Source organism: Canis lupus, chromosome X, assembly GCF_048164855.1.
Source record: "Canis lupus baileyi chromosome X, mCanLup2.hap1, whole genome shotgun sequence".
NCBI classification, from domain to species: Eukaryota; Metazoa; Chordata; class Mammalia; order Carnivora; family Canidae; genus Canis; species Canis lupus.
This window is the reverse complement of record NC_132876.1, coordinates 82261333-82278777: the sequence shown is the minus strand read 5'-3', so window position 1 is coordinate 82278777 and position 17445 is coordinate 82261333. Positions and strand designations below refer to the sequence as shown.

At 35.5% G+C, this 17445-nt stretch overlaps 1 protein-coding gene across 6 annotated transcripts in view; it reads left to right on the top strand.

Annotated features, from left to right (window-relative positions):
• Window positions 1-17445, top strand: part of CLCN5 (chloride voltage-gated channel 5) — a 155160-nt gene that overhangs the window by 92701 nt on the left and 45014 nt on the right. For all 6 annotated transcript variants that reach the window (XM_072817422.1, XM_072817424.1, XM_072817421.1 and 3 more), the window contains one exon: window positions 16752-16898. In XM_072817422.1, the coding sequence (XP_072673523.1) occupies window positions 16752-16898 (147 nt within the window). The remainder of the gene's footprint in view (window positions 1-16751; window positions 16899-17445) is intronic.

Here is a 17445-nt window from a genome sequence, read left to right as displayed (position 1 = left end):
GGGGATGGAGAAATATCTATTATGCAAATAGATGTTAAAGCTGGAGTAGCAATACTCATATCAGACAAAATAGACTTTAAAACAATGTCTGTAACAAAGAAAGAAGAAAGAAAGAAAGAAAGAAAGAAAGAAAGAAAGAAAGAAAGAAAGAAAGAAAGACGGACACTATAAAATAATAAAGGGGACAACCCAACAATAAGATATAACAGTTGTAAATATTTATGCATTCAATATGGGAGCACCCAAATGCATAAAACAGTTAATAACAAAAAAACTAATCAGTAGTAATACAGTAATAGAAGGAGACTTTAACCATCACACTTAACATCAATGGACAGATCATCTAAACACAAAATCAGTGAGGACACAATGACTTTGATGACACACTGAACCAAATGGTTTTAACAGATCTATTCAAAACATTCCATCTTAAGGGGCTCCTGGGTGGTTCAGTAGGTTGAGCATCTGACTCTTGATTTTGGCTCAGGTCATTATCTCAGGGTCCTGGGATCAAGCCCCACATCAGGCTCCCTGCTCAGCAGAAAGTCTACTTGTCTTCCTTTCTCTGCACTCTTCCCCTTGTGCTCTCTCTCTCAAATAAATAAATAAATCTTTTTAAAAAAGAACATTCCATCTTAAAACAGTAGAATACACATTCTTTCCAAGTGCACACAGAACATTCTCCAGAACAAATCACATATTAGGCCACAGAACCAGCCTCAACAAATTTAAGAAGATCAAAATCATATCATGCACCTTTTCTGACCACAATGCTATATGAAACTAGAAGTCAAACACAAGAAAAAATCTGGAAAGACCACAAATACATGGAGGTTAAGTAATATGCTACCAAACGATGAATGAGTCAACCAGGAAATAAAAGAAGAAATAAAAAAGTACATGGAAAAAATTGAAAATGAAAACATAACCATCTAAAATCTTTGAGATGAACAAAAATGGTTCTAAGAGGAAAGTTTATAGCAATACAGGCCCATCTCAAGAAGGAAGAAAAATCTCAACCTAACCTAACACTTAAAGGAGCTAGAAAAACAACAACAAACAAAACCCAAAACCAGCAGAAGGAAGGAAATGTTAAAGATTAGAGCAGAAATAAATGATACAGAAGCTGAAAAAAAAAAAACAAGAGATCAATGAAACCAGGAGTTGGTTCTTTGAAAAAAATCAATAAAATTGATAAACCTGTAGCTAGACTTACCAAAATAAAAAAGAAAAAGGACTCAAGTAAGCAAAATCATAAATGAGAGAAAAGAAATAACCAACACCACAGAAATACAAGTAATCATAAGAGAATATTATGAAAAACTATATGCCAACCAACTGGAAAACCTCAAGAAATGGATAAATTCCTAGAAATATATAAATGACCAAAATGGAAATAAGAGAAAATAGAAAATTTGAACATATTGATAACCAGCAAAGAAATTGAATCAGTAATCCAAAAACTCCCAAGGAAGAAAAGTCCAGGACAACACGGCTTCAGAGGCAAATTCTCCCAAATATTTACAGAGGAGTTAACGCCTATTCTTCCCAAACTATTCCAAAAAATAGAAAGGGAAGGAAAACTTCCAAATTCATTCTATGAAGTATTACTTTGATACCAAAATCAGATAAAGACTCCACTAAAAAAGAGAATTACAAGTCACTTTCCCTGATGAGCATAGAGGCAAAAATCCTCAACAAAATGCTAGCAAACTGAGTGCAACAATAAATTTAAAAAACTGTGCACCATCATTAAGTGGGATTTATTCCAGGGTTGTAAGGGTTGTTCAGTATTCTCAAATCAATCAACATGATACATCACATCAATAAGAGAAAGAATAAGAATCATGTGATTATTTCAATAGATACAGAAAAAGCATTTGACAAAGTATAACATCCATTCATGATAAAAACCCTCAACAAAGTAGGTTACCTCAACATAATAAAGGCCATATAAAAAAAAAAAAACCCCACAGCTAACATCACGCTTAATGGGGAAAAGCTGAGAGCTTATCCTCTATTTTCAGGAACAATGCAAGGATGTCTACTCTCACCACTTTTATTCAACATATTACTGGAAGTCCTAGCCACAGCAATCGGACAACAAAAAGAAATAAAATACAAATCAACAAGAAAGAAGTAAAACATTCACTATTTGCAGATGATGTGGTACTCTATGTAAAAAATCTTGAAGGATTCCACCAAAAATTGTTAGAATTGATAATTAAGAAAAGTTGCAGGTTTCAAAATCAATGTACAGAAATCTGTTGCATTTATTTACACCAATAACGAAGCAGCAGAAAGAGAAATTCATAAAACAATCCCATTTATAAGTGCACCCACAATAATATGATACATAGGCATAAACCTAACCAAAGAGGTGAAAGACCTGTACTCTGGAAACTATAAAACACTGTTGAAAAAAATTGAAGAGGACACAAAGGAGTAGAAAGATATCCCATGGTCATGGATTAGAAGAAGAAATATTCTTAAAATGTGTATACTACCCAAAGCAATTCCACACGTTTAAGGCAATCTCTATCAAAACACCAACATCATTTTTCACAAAAGTAGAACAAACACTCCTAAAATTTGTATGGAACCATAAAAGAACCCAAATAGCCAAAGCAATCTTGAAAAAGAAAAGCAAAACTGGAGGCATCACAATTCCAGACTTCAAGTTATATTACAAAGCGGTAGTCTTCAAAATAGTAGAATACTGGTGCAAAAGCAGACATATATGGAACAGAATAGAAAACCCAGAAATAAACCCACAACCATATGGTCAATGAATCTTTGACAAAGAAGGAAAGAATATCCAATGGGAAAAAGACAGTCTCTTCAACAAATGGGATAACTGGACAGCAACATGGAAAAGAAGGAAATTGGACCACTTTCTTACATGATACAGAAAATAAAAATAGATTAAAGACCTAAATGTGAGACCTAAATCTATAAAAATCCTAGAAGAGGGGATCCCTGGGTGGCCCAGCGGTTTGGCGCCTGCCTTTGGTCCAGGGTGTGATCCTGGAGTCCCGGGATCAAGTCCCACATCAGGCTCCATGCATGGAGCCTGCTTCTCCCTCTACCTGTGTCTCTGCCTCTCTCTCTCTCTCTCTCTCTCTCTCTCTGTCTCTCATGAATAAATAAATAAAATATTTAAAAAAATCCTAGAAGAGAGCACAGGCAGTAACCTCTTTGACATTGGCCATAGCAACTTTTTTCTAGATAGATCTCCTGAGTCAAGGGAAACAAAAGCAAAAGTAAACTATTGGGATTACATCAAAATAAAGATCTTCTGTAGAGCAAAGGAAATCATCAACAAAATGAAAAGGCAACCTACAGAATGGGAGAAAGTATTTGCAAATGATATATCTGATAAAGGGTTCCTATTCAAAATGTATAAAGAACTGACACAACACCCCAAAAAACAAATAACCCAACTAAAAAATGGGCAGAAGATGGGGTGCTTGGGTGGTCAGTTGGTTAAGCATCTGACTTTGACTCAGGTCATGATCTTGATCATCTTGGCCATGACCTGAGATCAAGCTCTGTGTTGGGCTTCCCACTCAGCAAGGAATTTACTTGTCCCTCTCTCCCTCCCCCTCCCTCTCTCCCTACTCATGCTTTCTCTGTCTCTCTCTAAAATAAATAAAGAAAATCTTTTTTTTTTAAATGGGCAGAAGGCATGAACAGATAGTTCTCCAAAGAAGACATATAGATGGCCAAGAGATATGTGAAAAGATGCTCCATATCACTGATCAGGGAAATGCAAATAAAAAACTACAATGAGATATCACCTCACACCTGTCAGAATGGCTAAAATCAACAACACAGGAAACAACAGTGTTGGGGAGGATGCGGAGAAAAAGGAACTCTTGTGCACTGTTGGTGTCGCCACTGTGGGAAACAGTATGGAGGAGGCTCCTCAAAAAGTCAAAAATAGAACTACCCTACTATTCAGTAATTGCACTACTTGGTATTTTTACCCAAAAACTACAAAAACAGTAATTCAAAGTGATACATGCACCCTGATGCCTATAGCAGCATTATTTACAATAGCCAAAATAATGGAAGCAGCCCAAGTATCCATCAACTGACAAGTGGATGAATAAGTGGTATATGTACACAGTGAAATATTATCCATAAAAAGAATGAAATCTTGCCATTTGCAATGACATGGATGGAGCTAGAAAGTATAATACTAAGGGAAATAAGTCAGAGAAAGACAGATACCATATGATTTCACTTATATGTGGAATTTAAAAAATAAATGAGCAAAGTGAAAGAGCGAGGCAAACAAGAAACAGACTGTTAACTATAGAGACTGAACTGATGGTTACTGAAGAAGAGGTTGGTGGGGGGATGGGTTAAATAGTTGGTAGGGACTAAGGAGGGCACTTGTGATGAGAATTGGGTGATGTATGGAATTTTTGAATCACTATATTGTATACCTATATCAAATATAACACTGTATGTTAACTGGAATTAAAGTAACAAGTTAAAATCAACTTAAAAAACTTATCTGGAATTTATTACAGTATTATATATACTGTAATTCTATATTGTTTTTCATTTTGATATCTAGCAATCCCTCAACTGTTTACCAAAAAGCAGTTCTTATATTTGTGTTTATTCTTGTTTATTAATACTTATAATTTGTATGCATTGCTAGAATCTTTATTGTTATTCCAATTTCACAAGATTTTAATGATTGTTTTTTTGTGGAGGATTGAAATCTGACAGGATGTTTGCATATTTATGTTTAAGAAAATGGAAATTTCATAAATATGTGGAGTTTAAATAAAATGTGTTTGACCTATAATCGGTTAATGAAGAAATTGAAAGAGAATTTAAAAACTACCTTGAAACAAATGAAAATCAAAATGTAATATACCATAATTTATGGGGCACAGCAAAAGCATTTCTAATAGGGAAGTTCATAGTGACAAATGTATATCTAAAGAGACAAGAAAAGTCTTAGATTAACAACTGAACTTTACTCCTGAAAAAGAAAGAAAGATGGAATTTAGTTGGAGGGAGAAAATACAGAGATTAGAGCAGGAATAAGAGAAATAGAGACAAATATATAGTAGAAAAGTTTGACGAAACTATGATCTGATTCTTTGAAAAGATTAACAAAATTGACAAATATTTAGCTAGACTCACCAAAAATTAAAGAAAGGACTCAAATAAAATGAAATGAAAAGGGAGTAGTTACAACTGATACCACAGAAATACAAAGGATCATGAGACTACTATTAACAAATATACATTAACAAGTTGGACAACCTAGAAGAAATGTATAAACTCCTATAAATATACAACTTACAGAGACTGAATCAAGATGAAATAGGAAAGCTGAACAGACCAATTACTAGAAAGGAGATTGAAACAAAAATCTCCCAATAAAAAAAGTCTTGGACCAGATGGCTCTACTGGTGAATTCTAGCAAACATTCAAAGAATTAATAGTAATTCTTCTGAAATTCTTCCAAACACTAGAAGAGGAGAGAACTCTTCCAAATTTATTTTATGAGGCCAGCATGACCCTGATACAAAAACCAGACAACGATGAAAAAATTACACAAGAAGAGAAGAATATAGACCCATATCTCTGATGAACATAGATGTAAAAATCCTCAACAAAATATTAGTAAACTAAATTCAGCAATACATTAAAAGGTTCATGCACCATGATCAAGTGGGACTTATTCCAGGGATGCAAGGATGGTTTAACATCTGCAAAACAGTCAATGTGATACACTTCATTAACAAAATGAAGTATAAAAATCATATCATCTCAGTGGATGCAGGAAAAGCATTTGGTAAAATTCAACATTAATTTATGACTAATACTCTCAACAAAGTGAGTATAGAGGGAACATACTTAAACATAATAAAGTCCTTATATGAGAAACCTACATTGAACGTCATGCTGAATGTTGAAAAGCTGAAAGCTTCCCATCTAAGATCAGGAAGAAGACAAAGATGCCCACTCTCACCACTTTTAGTCAACATAGTTTTGAAATCCTGGTCAGACCAATTAGGCAAGACAAGAAATAAAAGGTATCTAAAGTGAAAAGGAAGAACTAAAACGGTCACTATTTTATCTATATATAAAAACTGTTGAGATCATTAGATTTGTCTACCTATCTCCCTCCCTCCCTCCCTCCCTCCCTCCCTCCCTCCCTCTCTCTCTCTCTTCCTCTCTAAAGGCTCCACCAAACAACTGTTAGAACTAATAAATGAATTCAGTAAAGTTGCAGAATACAAAATCAGCATGCAAAAATCTGTTGCGTTTTTATATAGTAATAATAAAGTATCAGAAAGAAAAATTAAGAAGACAGTCCCATTAAAATTGTATCAAAAAGAATAAAATACCTAGGAATAAATTTCACCAAGTAGGTGAAAGACCTGTGTATTGAAACAAACGAAACATTAATGAAAGAGCTTGAAGAAGACAAATAAATGGAAAGATATTACATGCTAATGGGTTGGAAGAATTAATATTGGCAACATGTCTATACTACACAAAGCAATCTACAGATTCAGTGCAATTCCTATCAAAATTCCAATGGCATTTTTGCAGAAACAGAACAAATAACCCTAAAATTTGTATGGAACCATAGGGGACCCCCAATAGCCAAAGCAATTTTGAGAAAGAAAAAGCTAGAGTTATCTTGCTCCCCGATTTAAAACTGTATTATAAATGTACAGTAATTAAAGCAGTATGATATTGGCATAAAAACAGACATATATAAGTGGAATAGAATAGAAAACCCAGAATTAAACCTACACATATATGGTCAATTAATTTACAACAAAGGAGGCAAGAATACACAGTGGGGAAAGGACAGATTCTAATAAATGGTCTTGGGAAAATTGGATAGCTATATGCAAAAGAATGAAACTGAACCACTGACTTACACCAGGTACAGAAATTAACTCAAAATGGTTAAAGATTTGAATGTAAGAACTGAAACCATAAAATCTTAGAGGAAAACATTGGCAGTAAGCTCCTTCCCATAGGTATTGGTGATGTTTGGCTAAACTGACACCAAAAGCAAAAGCAACAGAAGCAAAAATAAACAAGTGGAACTATATCAAACTAAAAAGCTTCTGCACAGCAAAGGAAACCATCAAAAAATTGAAAAGGCAACTTAAAGGGGAAAAATATTTGCAAATCATATCTGTTAAGGGGCAAATTATGATTTGCAAATCATATCTGTTAATCATATCTGTTCTAATATCCAATAGAACTTAGAAATTTTAATAAAAATGAAATTAAAAACAGGCAGAAGGTCTGAATAGACATTTTTCTACAGAAGACATACAGATGGTCAACAGTGCATGAAAAGATGCTCAACATCATTAATCATCAGGGAAATGCAATCACTTCACACCTATTAAAATGACTGTTATCACAAAGACTAAAAATAAGGAGGTTGGCTAGAATGTGGAGAAAAGGGAATCCTTGCACATTTGTTGATTGGGAATGTAAATTGGTATAGCCAGTGTGGAGCACAGTATGGAGGTTCCTCAAAAAATTAAAAATAGAACTACCATGTGATCTAGTAATCCATGTGTTCATCAATGGTTGAATAAAGAATGAAACACACACACATACACACACATTCTCATGCACATGATGGACTATTAGCCATAAAAAAGAATGAAATCTTGCTATTTGCAATGACATGGATGGAACATAAGGGCATTATGCTAAGTAAAATGAGTCCAAGAAATATAAATGCCATATGATCTCTCTTATGTGTACAATCTAAAAAAAGAAACTAAGCTTATGGATACATAGAATAGGTTGGTGGCTTCCAGAAGTGGAGGTGGGTGGGGGTGGTAGACTTGGGTAAAATATTTGTGTTTTTGTTTAAATAAATTGAGTTAAAATCTTTAAATTTTTATTTAAAAATTTTTAAAGATTTTATTTCTTTATTTGACACAGAGCACAAGCAGGGGGAAAGGCAGAGGGAGAGGAAGAAGCAGGCTCCCCGCTAAGCCTGATGCGGGGCTCTATCCTGGGATTCTGGGATCATGACCTGAGCTAAAAGCAGATGCTTAACAGACTGAGCCACCCAGGTGCCCCAGTAAACTGAATTTTTAAGAGGATAATGCATACACTAGTATCTTTGCCTATTTATTCTTCTAGGTGAATTTCACTTTCAATCTTTTAAGTTGTATAAAAGATGCCATGGGGACTTTAGATTAATATATAGATGTAGTACCATTCAAATTAGTATCTGTTCATTCTTGCTATATTCGGACATTACATCCAAGAGCATGATAAATATTTTGACTTATATCTTCATTTTTTTTCTATTTGACTTTTGTAAATTTTAAACTAATATTGTAAGGGCACCTGAGTGGCTCAATGTGGAGCCTGCTTCTCCCTTTGCCTGTGTCTCTGCCTCCCTCTGTGTCTCTCATGAATAAATGAATAAAATCTTAAAAAAAAAAACCCAAAAAACTAATATTGCATTTTGAGTTTATGTCTCTATCATAAATAATTGTATTTTCTAGTTCTATGTTAGTACATAGGAATGCAGTTGTTTCTGACTTATTTACCTTATAATTTCTGGATTCATGTATTTAGTTATTTTAGTTAATATTCTTAGAGCTGTATAGATATATGTCTGCAGTCTAAACATCTGAGTATCATATTTCTTCCTTGCCTATGTACGCTCTTCCCTTTTACATCTTAAAGTTTTTCATGCACTATATTAAATATAATTGGCAACAGGAAGGAAGCATCATTGCCTTCCTGTATTAAAGAGAATGCTATTTTGCAGCTTGGTTTTAATTTAAACATTCTATATCACGTGAAGACTGAAATCCTCCACTCAGAATATTTTGAAAATTTTAATCCAGGATAAATATAAATTTTAAAAATCCATTCTTGACATCTGTTAAAATAATTATGGCTTTTAAAATTTTATTTGTTAATCTGATAAAGTATGTTGATAGTTTTTCCTTGTGATACCAATCTTATGGTATTGGAATAAACTGTCATTATTTATTGCATGCAACTCTTTCAAATGTGATGCTCTTTATTCAGTTTGTTAAACTCTAGGACTTTTACTCATATATTCCAAAGTGAAAGTGATCTCTAATTTTTGAGCATTGTCTTTGTGAGGTGTGACAGACGCTTGTCCTTGAACCACATGGAGCTTCTCTAGCCATCTTGTTCATTTCTCTCTTGAAAGCTTTTATGACAGAGTGTTCTTACATTCAGAGTCTCTGAGATAAAACCAAAGAAAAGCTGATCTGCTAAGGGAAGATAGCACATGATTGTTTTAATTTTAGCTTCTCTGAATTTTTAAAGCCCCCTTGCCCTTTTCTTTAATAAATTATCTACTAATGTATTTTTGCTGTTCGTCTGTTGGGATCCAATTTTAATGGTTTGAAATATCTCTTTATATATGTCATGGCTATTACTCTTGGAAAAAAATTATAGAAAATACTAGTTGTCACTTTCTTCATTTTCACAGCAGTCAGTGTGGTTTAATATTAAGATATTATTTTCCTTTTTCACTTTCATTTTATCATGAATATACAGTGGAGTTTTTAAAAAGCTGTGTGACAGGTGATGTCATTGCTCCAATGGTTAATGGAATATGTGAAGCAGGATTTAACTGTCCCTTATTAAAGCAGACATTAAAAAATTTTTCAAAATGCCTGTCATTAATTTTGTTTTGGAAAATATAGACTCCCCCCTAAAAATATTAATGTATAGTGATTGGAGCATTATTATATTGAAATATATTAACAAATATTTATTTTTAACATTCCTGGATTTTAATTTCTAATAAATAGCTATAGTTAGAACCCATATACATAAAAGCTCTTTAAGCTCTTCAATAATTTTGAAGACTAAAGGGATCCTGAGACCAAAAATTTTGAGAACTGCTGCTCTGGTACTGCCTGCTTTGAGTCCTGTCTTTTCTCATAACCTATACTTATCTGTGAGGATGACTCCCAGATGAAGACTACATTCTGAGAAGCAGCACTATTATTTCCTCCTGGGATTTTTTACCTACAATTTGACAGATAGAGAAGGCTAACCCAAACCTCTGAAATAAGCACCTTCCATGGCTCTTAGAGACTACACAGCAAGGTTTGCATTTCATTTCTGCTTCTCAAAATAATGTAACTAAAACTGGAATTGGACTATAAACTAGATTGTTTCCTGAACTCTCTCTTTGTGTCTGGCACTTGGGAACAAAGATTTACCCTGTCCTCAGGTAACTCAAAGTGTATGTATAGAAAAAAATTGATTTTATCATGTCTTTGTCAGTTTTTATCACCTTTAGTATTATACTTAGGATCATTTTAATGTTTTATTTTTAATGATACGATAATACTTATATCTTGGTAGATTCTATAATGTCTCTCTCAAGCTTTTCTTCCTCTTGCATTCTTTCTTTTCCACTTTTGCAGCATCTGGCATATATTACTTACACAGAATGCCATGTGCAGGTCAATAGATATTTTTGTGGAGCAAAAATAAGAAATAGAAAAGCTTATTGCTTCTTTGTGCTTCTTAGCATTGGAATGTGTGATGTATTTTTTTATATTCTCATTGAAGGGCCATGTGTATCAGCCCACCCATTGGTTTATACATTTGTTTTTGCCAAATGGGCTAGTTGAGATGGAAGTATTAATGTATTTGTGCCGACAGATGTCACTGTCACTAGTAAAACAAGGTGTCAGTAAGGCATAACATAAACTAGCACCATCCCCTGCCACCCACACCTTGCTTTTGCAGTACAGCCTTTGGCAATATGCACCCCTCCTTCCCAAATCACCTACATTTAAACAGGAAGTAGCAAACTGCCTTCCTATAGCCCTTTACTTCATTCTCTTCCAGCGTACTGCTGCCACACTTACCTCTTAAAATCATGTTTTTTTTTTTTTTTTTAATCATGTTCCTCCTCAAAAACCACAGTGATTCCATTGGCTTCCCAAGTCCTCCATGATCTATCTCCATCCATTTCCTCACAGATACCTATCCTGCCCTGTAGTCAAGCACAAATGCCAGCCACATTTTTATCTCAAGACTTTGGCTATTTTCCCCCCCTGGACCTGGAATACCCTCTCTTTCTTCTTTCAGGAAGCCTTCTCTGGCTTATAGTATCCTCTCCATTTCCTGAATACCAGTTGCACTCTTATTCGAACAGCTTAGCACTTAGCTGTTCTGTAATTGCATTGTATGAAAGTTCTCTCCTCAACTAGGTCATAAATTCCTTGAGAGTAGTGACAGGGTAACATATTTTTCATATCCCCAGTTCCCTACCCTCACGGTGCAAGGAATAGATTTACTGAGTGTCAGCCGTATAAATACATTGATTGGCTGTCAGCTCTTCTTCCCCAACTGGAATACTCCTCAGTAAGCATTTATTGAACACCTACTCTGGAACAACACTAGAGTTGCTGGGACAACAGAAATGAGAAGGACATGGTGTAGCCAGAAGACCAAAGTGGAAGATATTATGCAATCAACATAGATGTCTGAACAAAGGAGGTGTTGAGGGAAAAGCTTTTTTGAGCTGGCCCTAAACAGAATGAATGGGATTTCATCAGGCTGCAAAGGGGATGGAGGACTGGATGGGATTCTAGATCGAGTATCTGTCCTGAGCAAAGGCATGGAGGTGCAAAAGTACGTGGCTTATAAGGAGTATAATAAATTTGTGGGAGAAGATAAGATGGAATCTAGATTTGATATGGCTCTGAATGCCGTGAGAAGAAATTTAAACCTGACCCTATGGGCATTGGGGAACCAGCTTATGATTTTAAGCAAGAAAGTGACAGAAGGCACTAAAAGTGCCTTTAAGCTGAAAATGTCAGCTGTGTAACACAAATATCAACAAAACATTTTCCCCAATTGCCTTCCTCCCTGATCCTCCATTATATGACAGGCCCTATATGTAATCCACTAGCTGGGATAATATTTCAAATCCCCTTACTGTGTTCCTTTCCTACCTGAAATTCTGGCTGATTTCAGGTTCGTGGCCATAGGGAAGTTTGATTTATTCCAGATGGACCATTCTCTGGGCTGACAGGTCACAGTGAAGCTGCAAACTGTTTTGGAGAGAACCAGGGGCTTGGAGTTTAACTGCACGTGGGTTCAAGTCTCAATGTAAGGAGCCTTATTTCCTCACTATTCTGCTGCTTTAACTTTTTCTCTTGAACTTTTTTTTCTATCTGCAAAATAAAACCAATGGCTGGACCAGAGTGGCTTATCCATACGCAAATATCACTTTTGAGTTTTAACAATTATGTTTATTTCCTTTGTTGAACTCCTATTTATAGCATCTGTTTTGCTTGATTTACTTGCTACTTCAAATTTTCTTTGTTGACTCTTTCTTTCTATGTACTTATTAGGGAAGCACTTTATAACCTAAACAGTGAACCAGATAGCTGCTCCAGGAAATGTTTAGAATGAGGCAGCTGAATTTAGCTGGATTGTTCTATGTCAGTGGGTTACAGGAAGGAGTTTGTAAGGTCCCTCTGGGAAAACTGAAAACTTTTCCAGCTTCTCCTTTGCAAGCCCTCATCCTGTAGTGTCATTATTTTGTTTTCATGAATTCCTAGAACAATAGGTACACCCATCTGAAAATATGACTACAGGACATATTCCAAAGTCAGATATAAATTATTTTTGGACTCCTCCTACTTTTTCTTCCTATGATTTGTGTGGCTAATGTAAAGTTGCTGGCACTGTGTATTTTACATCATTTCCTGAATGAAATGCGATCAGTGAAGAGAGAGGAAAAGGATTCTGTATTATTTTGCAAATTTTCTTGCCTTCTTTTTCCTCCAGGGCTAGTCACAGTATGGGCATTTAATAAATATAAACAGAATGAAAACCTCTGGAGTTGTGCTACTCTTTTAGCCTCAGTTCTTCACATCAGCTAAAATGATGTTTGTTTTTAGGTAAGATTTCTAGAAACCTGGAATACCTACTCTTGAGATAGAGTACTTTTTGTAAGTTTGTTGAATGTGGTAAATCCAGAATTAGACAAATATTAACTACAAATATTGACTCTGATGCCAGCTGCATTTTAAAAGGAAAGTTAGATGTGGAGGGTGAAGACAGGGAACATGTCTTGTTTTGATTTTATGGTTTGCGTTTAAGTTGATATTATTTCTGCTATATTTTTCATTTTCATCCTGTTGAGTTTGAGGTAGCAATACAAGTGTCAAGTGGAGTTCTTGGGAATTCAGGACTAGAGCCTGAGGTAGAGATGAGAGTTAGGGATAGTAGGTTTCTTTAAAGGATCAAATAAAATAAATCAGACGACGGTGGAGAAGGATCTGTGATCTCAGATCCAGAGCTGAGGGGCTCTTTTTTTTCCTTAGATAAAAAGTAAAAACACTTCTTCCTGTATGGTAAAAACACTTCTTCCTGTATGGAAGACAGAAAAATTTAGAATTTCCTCTGTGTTGTTAGTAATAGGAGAAAACTGATAAGGATCCTGTAGTAGATCAGTTTCCCTAGAAGCGACAACTGAGACAGGGCATTCTGGGTAAACATTTTTGTTGTGGAAGTGCTCAAAAAAAGGGGAGTGAAGGAAGGAGTAGAGCAGGGGAAAGTGTCCAGCAAGGACGAAGGATTTACAAGCAGCAACCAAGGAGCTCTGCTCAGGCCACAGAGGATGGATTCTCAGTCTCCTGGGACCCACTCGATCCACATAGCAAGGTTAGAGTTTTTGTAGCTGAGCAAATGGTTTCTGATCCATACTTTTGTATATTATTCATTATTAATTAGTACCTTTGGATAAATGACCCTACCTTCCCTACCTGACCATATATCACCACATACATAAGCATGGTAGTGTTCCTGAGGAACTTCTTGTTCATGTCTGTACACAGTTCAGGCTTTTTGTGCATATTAAGGGAGGCTGCTGGGGATGCATTTCTTTTCTTTATATATGTCCTTATCCATAAGTGAATGACAGATTTTCCTTGGGATATCTGTTCTCTTGGTTTCAACATCACCTTGATGTTGATAACTCTCAAATCTTTGTCACTAAATCTTCATCTCATCTGGCCTCCCCAGCACCATCTTTGTATCTGTCCTTCTGTCCCACAATGATTTGTACATAGTAGGTGGTTCATAAATGTCACTCACACATCAGTCAATCTGCTGTCTATTACAAGTGAGTTATTAAGGAAGTTGAACACATGATTTAGAGCTTGACTTTTTACAAAATATTAACTGGGCAAGTACTTAGGCTCTCTGAGCTTCATGAGTTTCCTCATCTGCACTAGGAGTGATAATGCCTCGGCATGGATCATTGGAAAAGTTAAGTAAAAGAGTTTAGCTTAAGCACATAGCCCTGTGCCTAAAAATTGATCAGTACCTGGTAAATGTTGGTTATTTATCCTTTATGCCCAATGCTTAAAATATTTATCTGTTGCTCCAGTTTTCTGGCCCTATTGCTTAATTTATCTGATTTTTCCACATTCATCACATATAATTCTGATAACCTTAATAAAGTAAGAAGTTTCTCAAAAGGATTGGAATACTTCAACAGGATTATTATTTGTCAAACCCAAAATAACTATGTTGACTATGATTTTGGATCAAGATTTTCATTTTAAAAAATGGAGGGGGCAAGGCTAGGTGAAGTAAAGTTGACTATAATGCTATTTTTTTAAATCAATATGCTAAGATTTTTTTGAGTAGAATTTATAATCTGAAGATTAACACTTGGGATGTAGGAAATGTTTCATCTTTAATATTAAATTATTGAGCAGAGAAAAACATTAAACAGCATAACATGACTCTTTTTCCCAGTATTTCTGAGCATCTGCATTGTGTTATGAGCTCTGGGAGAATCAGAGCCATAAGTTAATGTTTCTCTATTCCTAAATGGCCAGCACATTTCTTAGTACTGATGTCTAGGTTTTATTTCAGTTGATTATTTTATTTTATTTTTTAAAGATTTTATTTATTCATGAGAAACACAGAGAAAGAGAGAGGCAGAGACAGAGGCAGAGGGAGAAGCAAGCTCCATGCAGGGAGCCCGATGTGGGACTTGATCCCGGGACTGCAGGATCACACCCCGAGCTGAAGGCAGACACTCAACTGCTGAGCCACCCAGGCGCCTCTTAGTTGATTACTTTTGAACTCCCATGAGTTTTGTACACATGCCCTCATTTGGTTTGCTCATTTGCATGATTCTCAAAAAACTGCTGTTAACTACATGGTAAGGTAGAGGCACATTCCATCTGAAGGGAAACTAAACATACTAAGTAGTTTGCATATCTGTATTGTCCAAGTAAGAACATGAAAGAAGACCTAAGAATAAGCAGTAACCCTGAATAGATATTTTTCCAAAGAAGACATACAGATGACCAACAGACATGAAAAGATGCTCAATATCACTATTAGTGATAGGGAAATGCGAAGCAAAACCACAATGAGGTACCACCTCACCCCCACTCAGAATGGTTAGTATCAAAAAGAGAAGAAATAACAAGTGTGGGTGAGGATGTGGAGAGAAGATTACTCTTGTGTACTGTTGGTGGGAATGTAAATTGGTGCAACCATTGTGGAAAACAGTGTGGGGGTTCTTTAGTTAAACATAGGAATAACATGTGATCCAGTAACTCCATGACTGGGTATTTACTTCAAGAAAATTTGAAAACACTAATTTGAAAAAGACATATGTACCCCTATGTTTATTACAGTATTATTTACAATAGCTAAGATATAGAAACAACCCAAGTGTCCATTGGTAGATGAATGGATAAAGAAGATGTGGTATATATACACAGTGGAATGTTACTCAGACCTAGAGGGTATTCTACTAAGTGAAATAAGTCTGACAGAGAAAGACAAATACCATATTATTTGTCTTATATGTGGAATCTAAAAAAACAAATATGAACAAAGAAACAGACTCAAATTGAGAGAACAGGTGGTTGCCAGAGGGGAGGTGGGTGAGGAATGAGTGAAATAGATGAAGGGGACGAAGAGGCAGGAACTTCCATTTATAAAGTAAATAAGTCACAGAGATAGAAAGTACCACATAGGTAATATAGTCAATAATATTGTAATAACATTTTATGGTGACAGATGGTGACTACACTTATCGTGGTGATCACTGAGTAATGTATAGAATTTTTGAATCACTGTGTCGTGCACCTGAAAGTAATATAATGTATGTCAACTATACTTCAATAATAGAAAATAGAATCAGTAGTAACCCAAAAGGTGAAAACCACCAAAATGTCCATCAACTGATACATGAATAAACAAAATGGGGTCTATCTTTACAATGGGTATTTTTCAGTCTGAAAATGGAATGAAGTACTGATACATGCCAGAACATGATGAGCCTTGAAAACATTATGAGATATGAAAGAAGCCAAACACCAAAGGCTACATATTGTACGATTATATTTTTTTTTGTACGATTATATTTATATGCAATGTCTGGAATTGGCAAATCATGGAGACAGAGAATAGCAGTTAAAAGGGGCTGGGGATAGTGGGGAGTTTTGTTTATGGGTCTGGAGTTTCTGTTTTGGAATGATGACAAATTTCTGGAAATGGAGAGTGATGATAAGTACAAAACATTGTAAATGAACTTAATGCTACTGAATTGTCTAGTGTAGAATGGTTGAAATGGTAAATTTTATGTGTATTTACCACAATAAATAAAAGATAGTGGTAAGGGGCTTGAAGGTCACTGTGATAAGCCTCCTGTTTTTCTTTCTGCACAGGAGCCATGGATAACAGAGGCTTTCAGCAGGGGAGTCTCAATAGCTTCCGGAGCAGCTCCAGTGATGAAGACTTGATGGACATACCAGGGACAGCTATGGATTTTTCCATGAGAGATGATGTTCCTCCCTTAGATGGAGAAATAGAAGGTAGCATTACTGTTGATGACAGTTTGTCTTTCTAAAAATTATTTTTTAATGTATACACAGTAAAATTCATTTATTTTCTGGTGCAGTCTTAGGAGTCCTAACACATGCAGAAACTTTTGTAACCACCTCCACTGACAGGATCCAGAACAGTTCAACAACCCAAAGAGTTCCCTCTTGTTATATCTCTTTGCAGCCATATCTCCTCCACCCCAGCCCCTGGTAACCACTGATCTATTCTCTGTCCTTGTATTTTTTTCTTTTCCGGGATGTCATATGCATGGAATCACATAGTATGTCACCTTTGAGACTGACTTCATTCACTCAGCCTAATGCCTTAGAGATGAATTCAGGTCATTCATTCCTTTTTCCTTGCTATATATAGCCTGAAATGGGATCACTGGGTCGTGTGGTAAATGTATGTGGAACTTTATAAGAAACTGCCAAACCATTTTCCAGAGTGGCTATACCATTTTACATCTGAACTAGCTATGAATGGAAGTTCTGCTTGTTCCCTATCCTTAACAGCTCTGGGTATTTTCGGTAATTT